General features: G+C 41.3%; 1 protein-coding gene and 1 non-coding gene across 2 annotated transcripts; both read left to right on the forward strand.

The window, feature by feature from the left end:
* Positions 1 to 8,778: 8,778 nt before the first annotated feature.
* LOC100735174 (keratin-associated protein 9-4-like) lies at positions 8,779 to 9,809 on the forward strand. Its single transcript, XM_023563921.2, has one exon. It carries the CDS (start codon positions 8,812 to 8,814, stop codon positions 9,385 to 9,387), a length of 576 nt encoding a protein of 191 aa, XP_023419689.1. The 5' UTR covers positions 8,779 to 8,811; the 3' UTR covers positions 9,388 to 9,809.
* Positions 9,810 to 18,933: 9,124 nt separating this feature from the next.
* LOC111755960 (5S ribosomal RNA) lies at positions 18,934 to 19,052 on the forward strand. Its single transcript, XR_002790492.1, has one exon. It is a non-coding gene; the product is annotated as a 5S ribosomal RNA (ribosomal RNA).
* Positions 19,053 to 19,679: the final 627 nt, after the last annotated feature.

Below are 19,679 nucleotides of genomic sequence, written 5' to 3' on the forward strand. Positions count from 1 at the left end.
TATTGTTTGTTTTGGTTCAGTGATTTTAGTTTCGCATGTGTGATACGCGCTAAGTCACACAACAGTCCGATAATTAGGCAGCACCAACAGGAGTCAAGAGACTTGCATGGTGCATTAGATCTAATGCACCCTGGGGCCGGGCACTGGGAGCCAGGGCACAGGGAATGCACCCATCCTTCACACCCACAGCTCATCTCCCATGGAACCACCTTCCCACACCCACTCCCAACACTGTGATTCCCATGTCCAAGTCTTCTCAAGATTAGTGGCCGCTTTTAAGTGCTCTGTTAAATCATGGAAAGCTTTGCTCTCAGTCTTTGGCGAACCACCAGTCAATTTCTTTACATTTTTTTCATTGCCTCTTGTACTCCTTACACCATCCCAGGTCTCTGATGCCAGAAATTCCTCTACCAGCGCTTTGCTGATGTCATGGAAAAGGCATTTGTGTACACCCTCTCTCTGCTGTTCATCTTGACAAAGAGCCGTGTCGGTTACTTCCCGTCCCGGGAACCACATATCCAAATTAATTTGCCCTGTGATGCAGACAGACAATTTGTTTCAAACTAACACACCATGAAGGGAACAAACAAATGACAAACTGCAGGTTGCAAGGCACTGGTCACATCAGCCTTTGGTGCTTCCACATTCGCTAGATCATATGAGAGGTAAAATTGCTCCCCGCACTGTAGGGGTGTGGGACTCTGGTGAAGGGAGAGAAGGGAAGGCCTACGAGGGAGCCTAACAAGGATGTGTGGAAGCAGTAGGGAAAGGGGTCCTTACTACCTGGAGGTGGAGCTAGAGTTGGTTTGAGCATGTAGAAGAAACCCAGACCTCCTGAGGAAGAGAATAAACAGCAAAACACTCAAGCACGTGGTGATGTCAGGCTGATCCCTTATGGAAAGGGGAGGAGGAGGGCAAACAGCTGCAGGAGCCAGGCAGCCTCCTGAGGGGGTGTCTGGTACTCCATCATCAGGTGCCCTGTGCAGTCCTTGCTGCGGATGAACGGTAACAGCCCTGTACAGAGGGACAAGTCATCACTCAGGTACTTGCTGTGTTTTGTTTTGCTTCACTGTTCTCCTTCTCTTTAGGGAAGCAGAGCAGGCTGCTCATGGACTGAACACTCAGCTCTCCCCAGGAGGGGAGGAAAAGAGCACAGCACATCCCACCATGTGCTCCCCAGCTGCAAATCTCACCATTTATTTGGGTGCCTTATTTTGCCTAAACTGACAATGTAGACACTTTGTTGACAGCTTTTCCCAAATTACAGCCTTCTTATGCTCTTCTTAAGCGATCTTTTTTCAAGTAGTATCAAACACAAGTCTAGGGGAGTGTTGCTCTTAGAATGCTCTTGAAAACAGAATACAGAAACTGTGCACTTACATGTTGTTCATGGGTTTTCAAACAAAATGTACTTAGTAGTCTCACGCCAAATTCCGCGATAGCGCTGATGATGGAACTTCAAGACATGCAAGAGAAGCCATCGGAAAAGCTCTACAGGAAGTCCCATGACTTGGATTCAGGCTGGGAAAGTAACCAGCAGTCTATAACTATTGCATCACGTTGGAACCAGCTCTGGCTTCAACAGCAAAAATGTATCATCATGGGGTTCTGGAGGTCAGAAGTTTACCCTGTATTTTCTGGGTCCAGATAAAGTTGTTCTGAGGCATGAGTTCACTGCGCAGTGACCAGGAGAGAGGCCATTTCCTTTCCTCCACTGTCAAGAGCTGCTCTGTTTTTGGCTCCTGGCTCCGTTACTCAGACCCCTGTCTACCATTGCAGGACCAACTTGACTCTCTCCCTCCTTGCATTCTAAGCACCCATATGGTACATGGAATGCAGATAATGAAGATTAACATTTCCTCTACAGGGGCTAGGCAAGGAGAGAGAGGTGCGGAAGCTTTGAGAACGACAATCTGGGAAGGGAGTCGAAAACAGGACGGGCAGGGAGGCGTGCACTGACTTGTGGTGAGGTGAGTGAGAGAAACTGACACTCTACCACAGTTTGACTCCAGCAGAGGACTTTCTGGCCCGGGCAGTCCTGCGGGAGCAGGGCGGGGAGGCGACTCCAGCCACACATCCCCCTCTCGGGCGAGATTGGTGAAAAGTGCCTGGCCTGCGTGACGCTGCCAGCGGACCCTGTAGACTAGCCCAACCCAGATCCCAGAGCCTGACGGTGGCCGGGAGGGGCAACCCCCGCGTAGGCTGCCTGGTTCGTAACTCCCTGGTGTGCTGGGATGGGCAGAACACCTCACCAGTGCAATTCGATCAGGCTGTGGCTGATTGGGAGAGAAGCTGGGCCTCTTATATAAGCTTCCATATATAAGGAACAGAGAATATGGGAGGAGGCAGCAACAAGAAAGGCTCCTCGGCCCCCAATTCTGAGAAACAGGCAATAGCGGAAAACGCACCAATAGACATAAAGTGCCACATAGAGAGCTTCATAGACCAATTCAGGAATGAAGTTATCAATGACCTGAAGCTAGAAGTATGCAGAATAGTTAGAGAAATGCTAAGCACCACCCAAGAAAAAACAGATGGTGGAATGGAAGAACAGAAAAAGAGGGGAGAATTGTTTGATGGAGAAAACAGAGAAAGCATAGAATACGTGAAGCAGGTTCAAAGGGACTATCAAGAAAATAAGAAGTCTATCGAAGACTGGCATAACAGCTTGGAAGAAACTAAGGACACACTATCTGAACTGGAGGGCAGACTTGTAATATGGGAGATTGAAATGAAAAACTTCTTAAAAATTCACAAAGAAACAGCAATAATACAAAGACAAGAAGATGATAAGAGGATCCATAACTTAAGGATTAAGAACATAAAAGAAGAAGTAGGGACACAAACAAGTGAACTACAAAAGCTACTCACAGAAATAATCCAGGAGAATTTTCCTAATTTAGCAAAAGGTAAAGATAATCAGATGTATGAGGCATACAAGACCCCAGCTACCTACAACCCAAACAGAGCAACACCCAGGCATATAATAATAAAAATTCCAGAAATTCAATACAAGAGCAGAATATTAAAAGCTGTAAGAGACAAGAAACAAACCACTTACAAGGGAACACCCATCAGAATTACAGCAGATTTCTCTGCACAAACCATCAAATCACAAAGAGCATGGGGGGAAATAATTCAAGCTTTGAAAGATAATAATCTCCAGCCACGATTGAGATATCCTGTACAACTGTCCCTGGAAATTGATGGAAAAACAAGGTGCTTCCAGGATAAAGAGGAACTGGGGGAATTTGCAACCACCAATTCAACTCTACAGAGAATATTGCAGGATATTCTAAAAAAAGAAAAATACAAAGAATCCAGAAATAGTGGCGGGGAGGCCACAACGAATGGAGCAGAGAACAAAATGAAGAAGACAAACTGACAGCTACTGACAGAAAAAGAGCTCAACAGAAATGAGGCAGAGAAGATTGGATGATAGGAACAGCTATGTTGGAGAAAATGACATCTTAATAGGTAATACTGACTTAGTATCATCTTGTTTTGAAGTCTCATTTAGCTTTTGTTCTTCTGTCTCCAATGGTCTAAATAGGTTGTATCATATTGGATTTTATTATGTACGATAGTATGAGCAAAAACCTTTTAAAGACAAGGAGATTATACAGAAATCGTTGTTCATTTTCTGTTAGTCGATTCTAAATACTCTGTAATGCTGTCATTCTCTTAAATGGTTTTACATTGTTTTGATATACTTAATGCTACAGTATACGAAGTTGTACTCAGGGATTTCAAGGAAAGAGACAATATGGTGACTACTTTTAGGTCAGGATTATCTGGTGGTGGAACACTATTCTGCTTAAATGGTTATGATTTGATCTGCGCTGTTTCATTGTTATGTCCTCTTCTATCTCAATCTCCACTCCATTATTTACTTTTTTATTTTTATCCTTTTAATTAAGGGGAAAAAATAGCAGGATATATTATAGTAACCCACTTTGACTTTCCATTACCTCGATTTAAAGCCCTGTATTGCTCTCACCATCTGGCTTTTAACTGATGTTCCCCTATTCTGTTTTGCTGGATAGTATCAGGTTTGAAAGTTTAGGCATCAGCTCAGAAGATAATGAGATTCATTATAACGCCCATTCTCGTTGACTTTTATCTAGTTTTGAAGACCTACAATGTCTCCAATGTTTTGGTTTAGTCGGTTTTATTCTTTACTGTTTGGTTCAATTGTATTATAACTAATGATATAGGCAATTCTATTAGAGATAGCGGGAGGCATCATGGTAACCATTGTTGATCACCTTGTATTATGTTTTTATATTATCTATTATGTCCACCCTTTTGACTTGACCGATTCTGTTCTGTTATGTCACATTTGGTTTTACTCTCTTCCAAAAAAGCAATAAGAACCGTGGGAGCAATGAAACCCAAAATGTGTAATAGTCATTGTACAAAAGAGAGGAAAAGAAAGTGCTCTAAACTATATAACTGCATGTATATTTAAGTGTATAAGATAGAAAATGATATCACAGAGTTTTATTGGATCATTGAACAGAACTGTTTGCAGTATCATTGTTGGAATGTCCACTCTACAAGCTTTAATTTTGTGACTTGAACAATTATTTCTAAGATGGCAATATGTAATCCATTAACTAGTGATTTCCTACTGTTCATTTTTTTCTTCTGTAAATCTGTATAACTTGTACCCTTTCACTGTTTTTTTTCTTTTCTCCTTAAATAAAATTTAAAAAAAAGAAAAAAATTAAATTGAAAGATATATGAGAATGGAAATTAATGAGCTACAAGACAAACATAAAATCTAAGTTACCCGTAAAACCAGAAATTGGTAACCTGAAAACAATTGTTTAAAAAATTACTTCTAATAATACCTATAAGAACATATATAAATTTTAATAATACTGGAAATTATAAAGCATGTGGCTGTGAGTTTTCACAGAATGCTTAATAAATCCAACTGGAAAATATGAAATTGGATCCCTATGGTACATCATGTACAAAAATAAATCTAAGTTAGGTGAAAATTTAAAATGGACCCAAAAACTTAAAGTCTCTTAGAAGGTAATGTGGATGTACATCTTTTAGACCTGAGAAAGAAAAATCTTAATCACCAAGAAAAAAATCCCTGATTACAGTGAGTAAAAAAAATCATCACCTTGGATCATACTAGCATGCATAATTTATGTTCTTCAAAAGACACTAATTCAAACAAAAAAAATATTCACTAAGATTGTGAAGGACTTTTAAATACACAAAACAATAAATTGTTGTAAGATGCAATAAACAATGAGAAAGACCAAATTTTTAGAAAGTATATGACCGCAACGAAAAACGAGAAAGTTAAAATTACAACAGCAAAGAAATTTCTTATTGAGATAAGCATATATCATGAACGCACATATTCACTATAGTTGTCCAACCTGATTAGTACACAAGAAAGATTAAATCAAGACCACAATGGGCCTTTACCCTCACTGCATTGGGTAAATTTATCTTTTCTTCACATTGGCAAAATAGAATTTTTATCATTACTAGACCAATACAGGATATAAATTAGACATGAACCTTAGTCTGCTTCATATGTCTGTTCTCTGCACCACTACAACACACTCTAGAGAGATGTCACAAATTTTCTTAGTTACTGTTCCTTTGTTGCTGAGACAAAATATCTGACACCCAAAATTAAGGAAGGAAAGATTTATTTAGTTCACAGTTTGTAGAGGTTTCATCCATACTCAGCTGGCTCCAGGGCAGGGTGCATGGCACAGCGGTTAAGTGTTCATGGTGGCAGAAAACAGCACAAGCAACAAGAGCCAAAAAGAGGACTGCAAGCCTGGCTTCCTGCCTTATGTTGCAGACAGGCTAGCCCTCCCCAAGGGCATGTGTAGCACTCGCACCATCACTATGCTCTCCTCTTGCACAGAATGAGGATGTTTGCAAACTGAGGGCCCTGCACCCTGCCGAGAAACGTAGGGAAACTCCTACAAATTTTAGGAGCTTCTTGTTGTGTGCTATGCAAAAAATTAGACAAAATTTTGCACATAACACTCAACAAATACAGCTGACTCTCTTTGTCTGTGAGTTCAGCATCCTCAAATTCCAACATCTTGGATCAAAGTATTGCGGGAAATGTGTCTATCCTAAACATATACAGAATTACTTTCAAAGTACTATTCCATCAACAAGGCAGCAGAACAACCATTTGCATAGCATTGACTTTCTAATAGATACTGGGACAGCTGAAGGGAACTCAGTGTTACACCAATTGCCCAAAATAAGTAAGACCCCGGATTTGATCTCCAACATCACAAAACAACACAATACAATCTATTAGATCCAATAAGCAATCCACAAATGACTTAAAGAATGCACAGGGATGTGTACAGCTTATGTGAAAATACAATGTCAGTTTGTAGAAAGGATCTGAGAAACAAAAAATTTTTAATTCCTAGAAGGTCATGGAATCAAACCCACATAGACACAAGGGTGACTGTTTGTGAAATCAAATGAAAGAAAGAATGAAAGGCTCACAGACCTTGCACCAGTTATAAATCAAGACCCAACTCTTATACTATCCCAGAGTAGCTTTGAGCTTGTGCCCCAGGTTACAAAATGACATAAAGCTCAGAACTGAGTTGGGTACTTCTCAGAAAGCCTCAGCATGCTGCTTGGGTGAAATTTTTGCATCTCTTCCTGTTTCTTTATCCAATTTCCTCTCTGTTCAAAAGAGCAAAGGTGAAATTCTACCAGGGGTCCTTCCGTACAGTGAATCACTTTATAAAAACACCAACTTTTTAAAAGTTAACAATATTTAAGAACTAAAGAATTGATTATGCTAAAGAACTGTGATCCAGAACGGATGTGCCCTTTACCCTTGGTGCCGGTTTTCTGTTCACAGATTAAGTTGGCCAGGGACATGTGTTCGGCAAGGGAGATGTTTGTATCAGATCACTGTACTGGGTGCAAAGCTGTCACCCAGATACATGGGAAAAACCTGAAATTTTGAATCATGCCAGGACAATTGGGTATCCACCCAAGGCAGGGGGCCTAAAGTTTCACCCTGATCTCATATTAGATGCAAACCGATTGCAAGGATACTGAGCACATAAATGTGATTGTAAGACTGTAGCATTGCTGGGGTGCAACAGGAAATAACAGATACACCATCTTAAAAGAACCGTCTCCTTATGTAAAACGGCATAGGAAAAGACACGGATAAAGCAAACTGGAATAAAGAAAAAGACAAAGACACGCAATTCAGCAGAAAAATTGAGGCATGGTGACCACAACAACAGGAGAAATCCCAAAACTCTAGTGACTACATGGAAGTTAACCTCTTTTATCTTCAGGGATATTCCAATGAAAACTGTAATGCACTAGCTGTAAATAAAACAGAGCTAAAATATCTAAAATCCCAGGTGAAAATCTCAATCACGGAGGAGTTCTAAAGCAATGAGAACAGCAAGCGGTGTGTATTACGGAGATGATTCTTTTTAAGGTTGAGCACTGTAAACTAATAACGCAATGATAGACATAGCTTGTAACCCAGAAATTGCATTCCAAAACTACATTACACAGAAATGCAAGAAGGTGTTGACAGGGATGTAGAATAAATGATTGAGAGGAACATGACTCAGAAATGCCCTATGAGGGAAAAATGCCCACCTGCAATGGAAAACATGGCTCGGCTGGGGCCCATTTGTACAGTAGAGTAAATAGAGGAGGGAAACACACGAATAAGCACTCTGTGCAGGGCAGTCAACAGGGCTCACAAACGTAATTCTGAGCAAAAGAATAAAAAAATACACAATTTCACTTCAGGTAAAATGTAGAAGGTGGCAAAACATGCATTTCTGGTCAACATGCTAGTTACCTCTAGAGCAGGGAAAGGGCAGCCCTGAGGACAAACCCCAGGGGAAGCTGCCTCCCGGGAGGACATTTAATCAGCTCCCTGCTGTGAATGGTGTCATGCTGTTCTCCTTGCCATTTCAGTTCAGCTACACACTTAAAATTGCATGTCGTTCCCAGAGAGTGTACTAGGTTTCATTTCTTTGGACAGAGGTCATTAATGGATAATCACATGGTATAAAACATCCTAATTTTGTGTGTAAAGACATGGACTTCACGTGCCAGATTTCAGGAGGCTGCTCCTGCAGGCAAACAGGTTTAGGTGAGGTTATTCAGGACCTAAACGGATTAATGCTCTGTGGATTCCTGTGCACTTCCATCCTCTGCCCTCCAGGTTTGCTGCCACTTTGCATTAAAAAACAAACATGATACCAGACAAACCACCCATGCATCCTTGGATGAAAGTGGCGGTAATAACATGAGGGCTGCTGCAGACAGACAGGCCCAAGTCACCCTCAGTGACAGCAGCTCTGGTGGATACACTCGGACCAAGCCATGGAGCAGTCTATCCCAGTGCACAGGTCAGCATCATAGCTCTCCACACAAACTCCCTGTCCACACAGGATCACAGAAACCCACGGAAAAAGCACAGGTCCCGTCATCCACTCTGCCACACGAGCTGTCAGAGAACATATGATGGGGAGGCCAGGAAGGAAGCTGATGATGGTTTCTAGAAGCATTCCCCTGAATCAGGCACAATTAGCTGTTCAAAGCATAAATGGTAACACGGCTAGAACACTCAGTGAAGAACTTCCTCCTTAAGACATTTCCTCATAAACTGCAGAAAACAAACAAGGAAATTCTCCCCATTGGTCCCCGTGGGGGTTCGGGCAATGTATAAAAGACCCCGATGGAAAGAGGTCAGCACATCCTGAGAAAGTCACCTGTGACCAAGAGCCGCCCTCCACACCTGACACCATGTCCCACTCCTGCTGCTCCCCTTGCTGCCAGCCCACCTGCTGCAGGACCACCTGCTGCAGGACCACCTGCTGGAAACCAGCCTGCATCACCAGCTGCTGCAGCGCCCCCTGCTGCCAGCCCAGCTGCTGTGGCCAAACCAGCTGTGGCTCCAGCTGCTGCCAGCCCTGCTGCCGCCCATCCTGCTGTCAGACCACCTGCTGCACGACCTGCTTCAAGCCCAGCTGTGTCACCACCTGCTGCAGCACCCCTATCTGCCAGCCTAGGTGCTGCGTGTCCAGCTGCTGCCAGCCCAGCTGCTGCCAGCCCAGCTGCTGTCAGTCCAGCTGCTGCCAGCCCAGCTGCTGCCAGCCCAGCTGCTGTCAGTCCAGCTGCTGCCAGCCCACCTGCTGCCAGCCCAGCTGTTGCCAGCCTACCTGCTGCCAGCCCACCTGCTGCCAGCCCACCTGCTGCCAGCCAGCCTGCTCTGGACCTGTGTACTGCACCAGAACCTGCTACTATCCTACCTGTGTCCGCCTGTGCAGTGGCCTCCCCGAGAGCTACGGATCCGGCTGCTGCCAGCCCTGCAGCTGCTGAACAATCTACCATAGCACCATGACCGGCCTTACACAGACCTCCCAAGTGCCAGCACCATGGAACTCACCCTCCTCTCTCTGCTAATTATACACAGTCATCCTACTGCCAGCACCGTCTGGCCAGTACACAGGAGGCTGGAACAGGGGGGGACAATCCCAGCCTCTGTGGGGTTCTCTTCATTCAGCTGGCTGCTCATCAGACTCCTCTCCTCACCTGGATTCCTGCCTTCAGCTGTGACAAAGTGATTGAGCTAAAGAAGCTGAGGAAACTCATGACTCTCACACTGGGTCTTTGCAAAGTCAAGCTTTGATAAGTTGGCTTCAATGTACTCCATATTCTGTGACTTTCATGATAACCTAATGTGCTTTCCCCATTCTATCTTCTGTTCTCACTTGTCCTAATAAAGTCCTAGCTGTACCGCATCCTGTATGGTTTGTTTTGGTTCAGTGATTTTAGTTTCGCATGTGTGATACCCGCTAAGTCACACAACAGTCCGAATATTAGGCAGCACCAACAGGAGTCAAGAGATTTGCATGGTGCATTAGATCTAATGCACCCTGGGGCCGGGCACTGGGAGCCAGGGCACAGGGAATGCACCCATCCTTCACACCCACAGCTCATCTCCCATGGAACCACCTTCCCACACCCACTCCCCACACTGTGATTCCCATGTCCAAGTCTTCTTAAGATTAGTGGCTGCTTTTAAGTGCTCTGTTAAACCATGGGAAACTTTGCTTTCAGTCTCTGGCAAACCACCAGTCAATTTCTTTACATTTTTTTCATTGCCTCTTGTACTGCTGACACCAGCCCAGGTCTCTGATGCGAAAAGTTCCTCTAGGAGCGCTTTCCTGATGTCATGGAAAAGGCATTTGTGTACATCCTCTCTCTGCTCTTCATCTTGACAAAGAGCCGTGTAGGTTACTTCCCATCCCAGGAACCGCATATCCAAATTAATTTGCCCTGTGATGCAGAGAGAGAATTTGTTTCAAACTAACACACCACCAAGGGAACAAACAAATGACAAACTCCGGGACTGCAGGTTGCAGGGCACTGGTCACATCAGCCTTTGGTGCTTCCACATTCGCTAGATCACATGAGAGGTAAAATTGCTCCCCGCACTGTAGGGGTGGGGGACTCTGGTGAAGGGAGAGATGAAGGCCTACGAAGGAGCCTATCAAGGATGTGTGGAAGCAATGGGGAAAGGGGTCCTTACTTCCTGGAGGTGGAGCTAGAGTTGGTTTGAGCATGGAGAAGAAACCCAGACCTCCTGAGGAAGAGAATAAGCAGCAAAACACTCAAGCATGTGGTGATGTCAGGCTGATCCCTTATGAGAAGGGGAGGAGCAGGGCAAACAGCTGCAGGAGCCAGGCAACCTCCCGAGGGGGTCTCAGGTAGTCCATCATCAGGTGCCCTGTGCAGTCCTTGCTGCGGATGAATGGTAACAGCCCTATATGGAGGGACAAGTCATCACTCAGGGCTTGCTGTGTTTTGTTTTGCTTTGCTGTTCTGCTTCTCTTTAGAGAAGCAGAGCAGGCTGCTCATGGACTGAACACTCAGCTCTAGCCTGGAGGGGAGGAAAAGAGCACAGCACATCCCACCACATGCTCACCAGCTGCAAATCTCACCATTTATTTGGGTGCCTTATTTTGCCTAAACTGACAATGTAGACACTTTGATGACACCCTTTCCCAAATTACAGCCACATGCTCTTCTTAAGCGATCTTTATTCAAGTAGTAGCAAACACAAGGCTAGGGGAAGTTTACCCTTACAACGCCCTTGAAAACCAAGTACAGAATCCGCGCACTTCCATGTTGTTCATGGCTTTTCAAACAAAATGTACTTAGTAGTCTAACCCCAAATTTCGCGATAGCACTGATGATGGAACTTCAAGACATGCAAGAGAAGCCATCGGAAAAGCTCTACATTAAGTCCCATGACTTGGATTCAGGCTGGGAAAGTAACCAGCAGTCTATAACTGTTGCATCACGTTGGAACCAGCTCTGGCTTCAACAACAAAAATGTATCATCATGGGGTTCTGCAGTTCAGAAATTCACCCTGTGTTTTCTGGGTCCAGATAAAGGTGTTCTCAGGCATGAGTTCACTGCAAAGCCTCCAGGAGAGAGGCCATTTCCTTTCCTCCACTGTCAAGAGCTGCTCAGTTTTCGGCTCCTGGCTCTGTTACTCAGACCCCTGTCTACCATCGCATGAACAAACTGACTCTCTCCCTCCTTGCATTCTAAGCATCCATATGGTTCATGGCATGCAGATCATGAAGATTAACCTTTCCTCTTAAATTACTTATCTAAATCACATCTGCAGAGTCGCTTGAGCCATGTGAGGTGAGAGACACGTAGGGGATCAGGACATGCAATATTTCAGAGATCATCTTTCTGCCCATGGAAAGACTCTGGGATGTGTCCAGGATTAACACATTCAGAAACTGCGCAGACATTAAGGAGCAAATGGAAAGCAGGCTTAGCTCATCCAAAGTGATCCATTCCCAGACACATGGAGAACCTTCTCAAAGAGTGTAAGTTACAATATTACAGAGGCCAAGCCGGTGGAAGAATGGCTGCATTCTTCATTTGATGATTCAATCTCTTCTATCTTCTCATGACTCTGTTCAGACTGCTATAGTATTTTTCAAGTTCATTGCAAGATCACACCAACTTCCTCACACTCGACTGTATCTTGAAGATTTAAAATTTGATATCTGACAAATCTCCTAAGCATGGACCACCCAAAACTGCCTCCAACTGAAGGTCAGCTTTCTACCTCAGGCCTGTTTCACTCCTTGCAACCCTTCTGCTCCTTGAAATTGAAATGGGATTTAATCCTTTCTTACATTTTGGGGTATTTTTGTTTGTTTGTTTGTTTTGTCATTTTTTTAGTGATGCTGGAGATGGAGCCCAGGCTTTATACAAGCAAGACAAGAGCTCTACCACTGAGCCTTATTCCCAGCCCTTCATGTTTTTAAAAATAGGATGAATCGCTGAAGGGAACCAAATGAAATACCTGCCATGAATAATAGAGGAAATAAAAAATGGAATAGATAGACCTGAGGAAGAAGATATTGGCTTGGAATACCCAAACTGAGGACCTTATCATGGAAACCCAACGTCATGAGAAAATGAAAAATAATGCAAGATATACATAGCAAACTTAGAGGATGCCACTAAAATGTCATTTTGAGGCCCTTCTAAACCATTTAATATTTATACTAGAACAAAATATTAAATTTTGTATAACTGTTAAAAAGCTACAGAATAAAAATGAGTTCAAAAATTAAAGTGAAAGACATATATGAGAATCGAAATTAATGAGCTAGAAGGGGAGTCCCTCCAGGCTTGCAGGTGCAGTGAAGGGTAGAGGTGGGTTTGAGGCCTCTACATCCGCCTCCCCATCCCGGTTGCACTTGGAGAACTGCTGAGCTCCCGACGGGTGGGCGGGCCCACACTATCACCCGAGCCCAGCCTGTTTTGCTGCCACGCCCAGCCATCAGTGTACAGACGAGGAGCTGGGCGGATCTGGAGTGCCTGAATCAGCCTCTCTGTGTGTCTGGAGGACTGTGGATATCTCTGCAAGCAGGGAGGGATCACAGGTTCCTGAGGCACCGTGGCCTGTGGTGAGTACCCTAACCCAGCTGCAATTGAAGAGCTGTGGAGCTTCCAAGGGGCAGGGGGGCGCACAGTGTCCCTGAGGCCCAGCTTGTCTGGAACTGCAGAGTTCTGAGCAGGCAGAGGAGGGCCACTGGTTCTGCAGGCCCAATGGCTTGGGGTAGCGTGGTGCCAGAGTCTCATTAGCTACAAACATAGAAGGGGATTTTCAACAGATCCTGAGGAAGCTTTCAAATAACACTTGAAACACAGAAATATAGGAAAATTACAAAACAAAAGACCAAATTACAACCTCAAACATCCAGCCCATCTCAAGAAACCCTACGAGCAAGGTATATAGAAGAAAATATATCCCATCCACCTCATATATCGGACACAATAGCTACTGAAATTGACAAGCAACTTCAAGAAGCTTTAAAGAAATTCAAACTCGAAATAATCTCCCAGATAAAAGAAGAAATGATAAAAGAAATGAAAGAGATTCTAAATATATCTAAAGAAAACACAGATAAAAAATTGGAGGAAATAAAAAAAAGATAGAATCCCTAGACGAGCAATATAAGAAACAAACAGAATACATAATGCAGATGCACAGAGATATACAGGAAATAAAAAACTCCACTGAAAGTTGTAAAAACCACCTTAATGAAAGTGAAGATAGAATTTCAGACCTTGAAGACAGGATTGCAGCTAGTGAACAGGAAATGAAAGATCTTTTGAAAATAACAAGGAATCAGGAAACAACAATTCAACAACTGCAAGACGATGCAAAGAAGAATAACATAAGAATGATAGGGATTAATGAAAGAGAGGGAGACAACATGAAGGATGTCAGGAGGATATTTAGAGAAGTAATAGCTGAAAATTTCCCAAGCATGAGATCAGAAACTGACATCAGGATCAGTGAAGCATATAGAACTCCAAATAGTCATAACCAAAATAAAACTACACCAGACATATAATAATCACTATCCCAGAAATCCAACACAAGAATAGATTATTAAAAGCTGTCAGAGAGAAAAGACAGATCACTTATAAAGGAAAACCTATCAGAATCACAGCAGACTTCTCAGCACAAACAATAAAGTCAAGAAGAGCATGGAGTGAAATATTCCAGATCCTAAAGCAAAATGATTTCCAACCAAGACTGATATATCCTGCAAAACTATCATTCAAAATAGATGGTGAAATATGATACTTCCATGGCAAAGAACAGCTGAAGAACTTCATGAACACCAAACAAACCCTGCAAAAAATATTGAAAGACAGTTTAGATACACAAAGGAAAAAACCACTAAGCAAAGCAAATAATTAAAGATAGAAAGATAAAGATGCAACAGCAGAGAGATAACATTCCTACAATTAACCAGCATTTAACAGTAATAACCATTAATGTAAATGGTCTCAATGCACCAATCAAAAGAAACAGCCTAGCAGAATGGATCAAGAAACAAAATCCAACCATATGCTGTTTACAGGAAACTCATCTAACCCAGAAGGATACTCACAGACTGAAAGTCAAAGGATGGAAAACAATTCTTCATGCAGCAGGAATCCAAAAAAAGGCAGGAGTAGCCATTCTGTTTGCAGACAACGTGAACTTTAAACCAACAATGACCATAAAGGACAAAGAAGGTCACTACATACTCGTAAGGGGAAAACTCCAAGAGGAAGAGATAACTATTTTAAATATATACGCACCAAACTCCAGAGCACCCAGTTATATAAAACAATTATTAACAGAAATGAAAACTCAAATTATCAGTAACACAATTGTAACAAGAGACCTTAATACACCATTGACACCAAGGGACAGATCAACCAGACAGAAAATGAGCAAAGAAATAACAGAACTGAATCACACCTGTGAACAAATGGGTTTGATAGACATATACAGAATGTTCCACCCAACAACATCAGAATACACATTCTTCTCAGCAGTACATGGATCATTTTCTAAAATAGACCATATATTAGCTCACAGAACATATTTAAACAAATGCAAAAGAGTTGAAATCATCCCTTGCATGTTATCGGATCATAGCGTTCTGAAATTAGAAATTAATGATAAAAGATACTGCAAAAATCCCGCAAACACATGGAAACTGAATAACACACTCTTGAGTAATCAGTGGGTCACAGAAGAAATTAAAGAAGAAATTAAACAATACCTAAAAGAAAATGAAAATGCAGATACAACTTACCGGAATCTGTGGGATGCAATGAAAGCCGTCCTGAGAGGAAAATTTATTGCACTGAGTTACCAAATCAGGAAAACAGAACGAATACAAATAAATAACTTGATGCTACACCTCAAACAGCTAGAAAAAGAAGAGCAAGTCAAGCCCAAAGCCAAAAGAAGAGAGGAAATTATAAAAATCAGAGCAGAAATCAATGCAATAGAGACTAAGAAAACAATCCAAAGAATCAACGAATTAAAGAGTTGGTTCTTTGAAAGAATAAATAAAATCGATAAGCCCCTAGCCAACCTTATTTAAAAAAGGGAAGAAAAAGCTCAAATTCATGCAATAAGAAATGAAAAAGGAGAAATCACTACAGACCCAATAGAAATACAGAAGATCATCAACACCTATTTCAAAAACCTCTACTCTCAAAAGTTTGATAACACAGAAGAAATAGACAGATTCTTAGAAGCATATGAAGTACCAAAGCTAGATCAAGAGGATGTAAAACTGCAGAATAACCCAATCTCTGCTAATGAAATTGAAAATGTACTTAAGTCCCTAAGCACCAAGAAGAGCCCAGGCCCAGATGGATTCACTGCAGAATTCTACAAGAAATACAAAGAAGACCTAATGCCGACACTCCTCAAACTATTCAATGAAATTGAAAGGGAAGCAATCCTTCCTAAGTCATTCCTGGAAGCAAATATTACTCTAGTACTAAAACCTGAGAAAGACCCAACTATAAAAGAGAACTATAGACCGATCTCCCTAATGAACACAGATGCAAAAATCCTCAATAAAATATTGGCAAATAGGATCCAGCATATCATCAAGAAGATTATACACCATGACCAAGTGGGATTCATCCCAGGAATGCAAGGATGGTTCAACATACACAAATCAATAAATGTAATCCACCATATCAATAAAGCCAAAAATAAGAATCACATGATCATTTCTATAGATGCAGAAAAAGCCTTTGATAAGGTCCAACATTTATTCATGATAAGAACTTTACAGAAAATTGGAATAGATGGTCTTTACCTCAATATAATAAAGGCCATTTATGACAAACCAACAGCCAGCATCATACTAAATGGCCAAAAATTGAAAGCCTTTACTTTAAAATCAGGCACAAGACAAGGATGTCCTTTATCACCACTCCTATTTAATATTGTACTGGAAGTACTACCCAGAGCAATTAGGCAAGAAAGAGAAATAAAAGGGATAAAGATAGGAAAAGAAGAAGTTAAATTATCATTGTTTGCAGATGACATGATACTCTTCATAGAAGACCCCCTAAACTCCATTGAAAGACTCTTAGATACAATAAATAAATTCAGTAATGTGGCTGGATACAAAATCAATACTCAGAAATCAATAGCATTCCTATACACAAACAACAAAATCGCAGAGAGGGAAATAAGAGAAACTGGACTATTCACATTAGCAACCAAAAAAATGAAATATTTAGGAATTACTCATACGAAAGAAGTGAAAGACTTATACAGTGAAAATTATAATACACTGAAAAAGGAAATTGAAGATGTTCTCAGAAAATGGAAAGACATCCCTTGCTCATGGATAGGAAGAACAAACATTGTGAAGATGGCCATTCTCCCAAAACTCTTATACAGATTCAATGCAATCCCAATAGAAATACTATCAACATACCTTATAGATCTAGAGAAATCACTCCTAAATTTCATCTGGAACCAGAAGAGACCTAGAATCGCAAAGGCAATTCTAAGCAGCAAAGACAAAGCAGGAGGCATCACAATCCCTGACTTGAAGTTATACTACAAAGCAACAGTAGTAAAATCAACATGGTATTGGAATCAAAACAGAACTGACGATCAATGGAATAGATTAGAAGATACAACCACAACTACAAACGCACTCAACCAACTTATCTTTGATAAAGGAGCCAAGCAGGTTCACTGGAAGAACAACAGTCTCTTTAATAAATGGTGCTGGAAAAACTGGCTCTCCATTTGCCGAAAACTAAAGCTAGACCCGTGTCTATCACCATGTACTAAATTAAAATCTAAATGGATCAAAGATCTGAATAATAAAACAGAAACACTAAATCTATTGGAAGACAAATTGGGTAGAAACCTTGGAGACATAGGGGTAGGTAGAGAATTCATGAACAGGACTCAAACCGCACAGGAAATACTTCCCAGAATCAATAACTGGGACCACTTCTTATTAAAAAGTTTCTGCATGTCAAAAGAAATCTCCAGCATAGTGAAAAGAAAACCCACAAACTGGGAGAAGATTTTAGTGAACTCTCTCTCAGACAAGGGACTTCTGTCTAAAACATATAAAGAATTTTAAAAACTCAGACCTCCAAAATTCAAAGATCCAATCCAAAAATGGGCATCTGAGATGAATACGCAATTCTCAGATGAAGAAATGCAAATGGCAAATAAATACATGAAAAAATGCTCATCATCATTGGTCATTAGAGAAATGCAAATTAAAACCACACTGAGATACCATCTCACTCCTGAAAGAATGGCCAGGATCAAGAAAACCAACAACAAATGCTGGAGAGGCTGTGGGGAAAAAGGAACTCTCCTGCACTGTTGGTGGGTGTGTAGACTGGTACAGCCTTTGTGGAGATCTGTCTGGAGATTTCTCAAAAAGTTGGGATTGGAAATCCCATTTATTCCAGCTATTCCACTTCTAGGCATATTCCCAGAAGAACTGAAAGCATCATACCACGGTGATATATGTGCACCTATGTTTATAGCAGCACAATTTGTAATCGCCACATCTTGGAAACAACCCAAGAGTCCATCAACTGAGGAATGGATAAAAAAGTTGTGGTATTTCTATACAATGGAGTATTATTCAGCTATAAAGAAGGATCACATTGAGATATTTATCAATAAATGAGTGCAGCTTGAGACCATACTCATAAGTGAAATAAATCAATCTCGCATGTGTGAATACCGAATAGTTTCCCTAATGTAAGTATGATTCAAATATATAAAAATATGTGGTAACCATGATTCCCCATTATGTGGCCTTGAAGCCTTATAAAGTTTTCACTCATTAATTAGAAAGGCTTTATTCTGGGCTTCTTGATATGGAAATATTTGAAGCTATAGTATATGAAGTTTTATCCAAGTATTTCAAGGAAAAACACAGGCACTATGGTAACTACTATTAAGTCGGGTTATATGGTGGTGAAGTACTAGGTTGCTGAAACAGTCATGCTTTGACCTCTATTGTTATATTGTTATGTCCTGTTTTATCTCAATCTCCCCCTTATTCTTTAAAAAAATTGACTGTTTAGACTCTGTTCCATTCTGTATGATAGTATCAAGTTTGAGGGTATAGGCAACTACTTTGAAGGAAGTAAGATTCACTAAGATGCCCATTCTGATTTGACTATTGTCTCCTTTGGAAGTCCTGTAATGTTTACAATGCCTAAGTTTTATTGGTCTTGTTCTCTACTGTTTTGTCCAACTTTATAATATCTAATGAGATAGACAATTCTTTTTAAGGAAACAAGAGACAACGTTGATAACCATTGTTGATAACCTTGTACTCTGTTCTACACCATGTGCTATTTCTATCCTTGGTTTTGACTTACAGCTTTGTTTTGCCATATTTGACTGTATTCTCTTTCCCCCCCCCCAAAAGTAATAAGAACTAAGGAGTAATAAAATCCAAAATGTGTCAATTTTGTTGTGAAAAAGAGAGGGGAACAAAAAAGAGCTCTAACGAGTCTACGGCCATACCACCCTGAACGCGCCCGATCTCGTCTGATCTCGGAAGCTAAGCAGGGTCGGGCCTGGTTAGTACTTGGATGGGAGACCACCTGGGAATACCGGGTGCTGTAGGCTTAAAAAAAAAAAAAAAAAGAGCTCTAACGGATATAACAGCAAATGTGTTTAGGGGTGTTAAATAGCTGACTATATCAATGTTTTTGGATCATTGAACACAGCTGTTTGCATTCTCCCTGTTTGAATGTCCACCTTGTATTCTTTGATACTGTAATTTGAGCAACTATTTTGAAGATGATAATATGTAATCTATTAACAGGTGACTTCTTACTGTTATTTTTTTTGTAGTTCTGTATTACGTGTACCCTTACACCGCTTTGTTTTGTTTTGTGTTTTTCTCTTTTTCCTCTTAAGTAAAATAAAAAAAAAAATGAGCTAGAAGACAAACATGAAATCAAAGTGACCCGTAAAATCAGAAATGGGTATCCTGAAAAAAATTGTTTAAAAAATAATTTCTAATGGATAATCACATGGTATACAATATTCTAAATTTGTGTGTATGGACTTCAGGTGCCAGATTTCAGGAGTCTGCTCCTGCGGGCAAACAGGTTTGGTGAGGTTATTCAGGACCTAAACGGATTAATGCTCTGTGGATTCCTGTGCACTTCCATCCTCTGTCCTCCAGGTTTGCTGCCACCTTGCATTAAAAAACAAACATGATACCAGACATTTCCACCCATGCATCCT

This window comes from Cavia porcellus, unplaced genomic scaffold (genome assembly GCF_034190915.1).
Source record: "Cavia porcellus strain 051 isolate PalLab524CR breed Dunkin Hartley unplaced genomic scaffold, mCavPor4.1 scaffold_6, whole genome shotgun sequence".
NCBI lineage: Eukaryota > Metazoa > Chordata > Mammalia > Rodentia > Caviidae > Cavia > Cavia porcellus.

Coding starts and splice junctions, on each gene's coding strand:
- LOC100735174 (XM_023563921.2), top strand. CDS start 8,812: ATGTCCCACTCCTGCTGCTCCCCTTGCTGCCAGCCCACCTGCTGCAGG.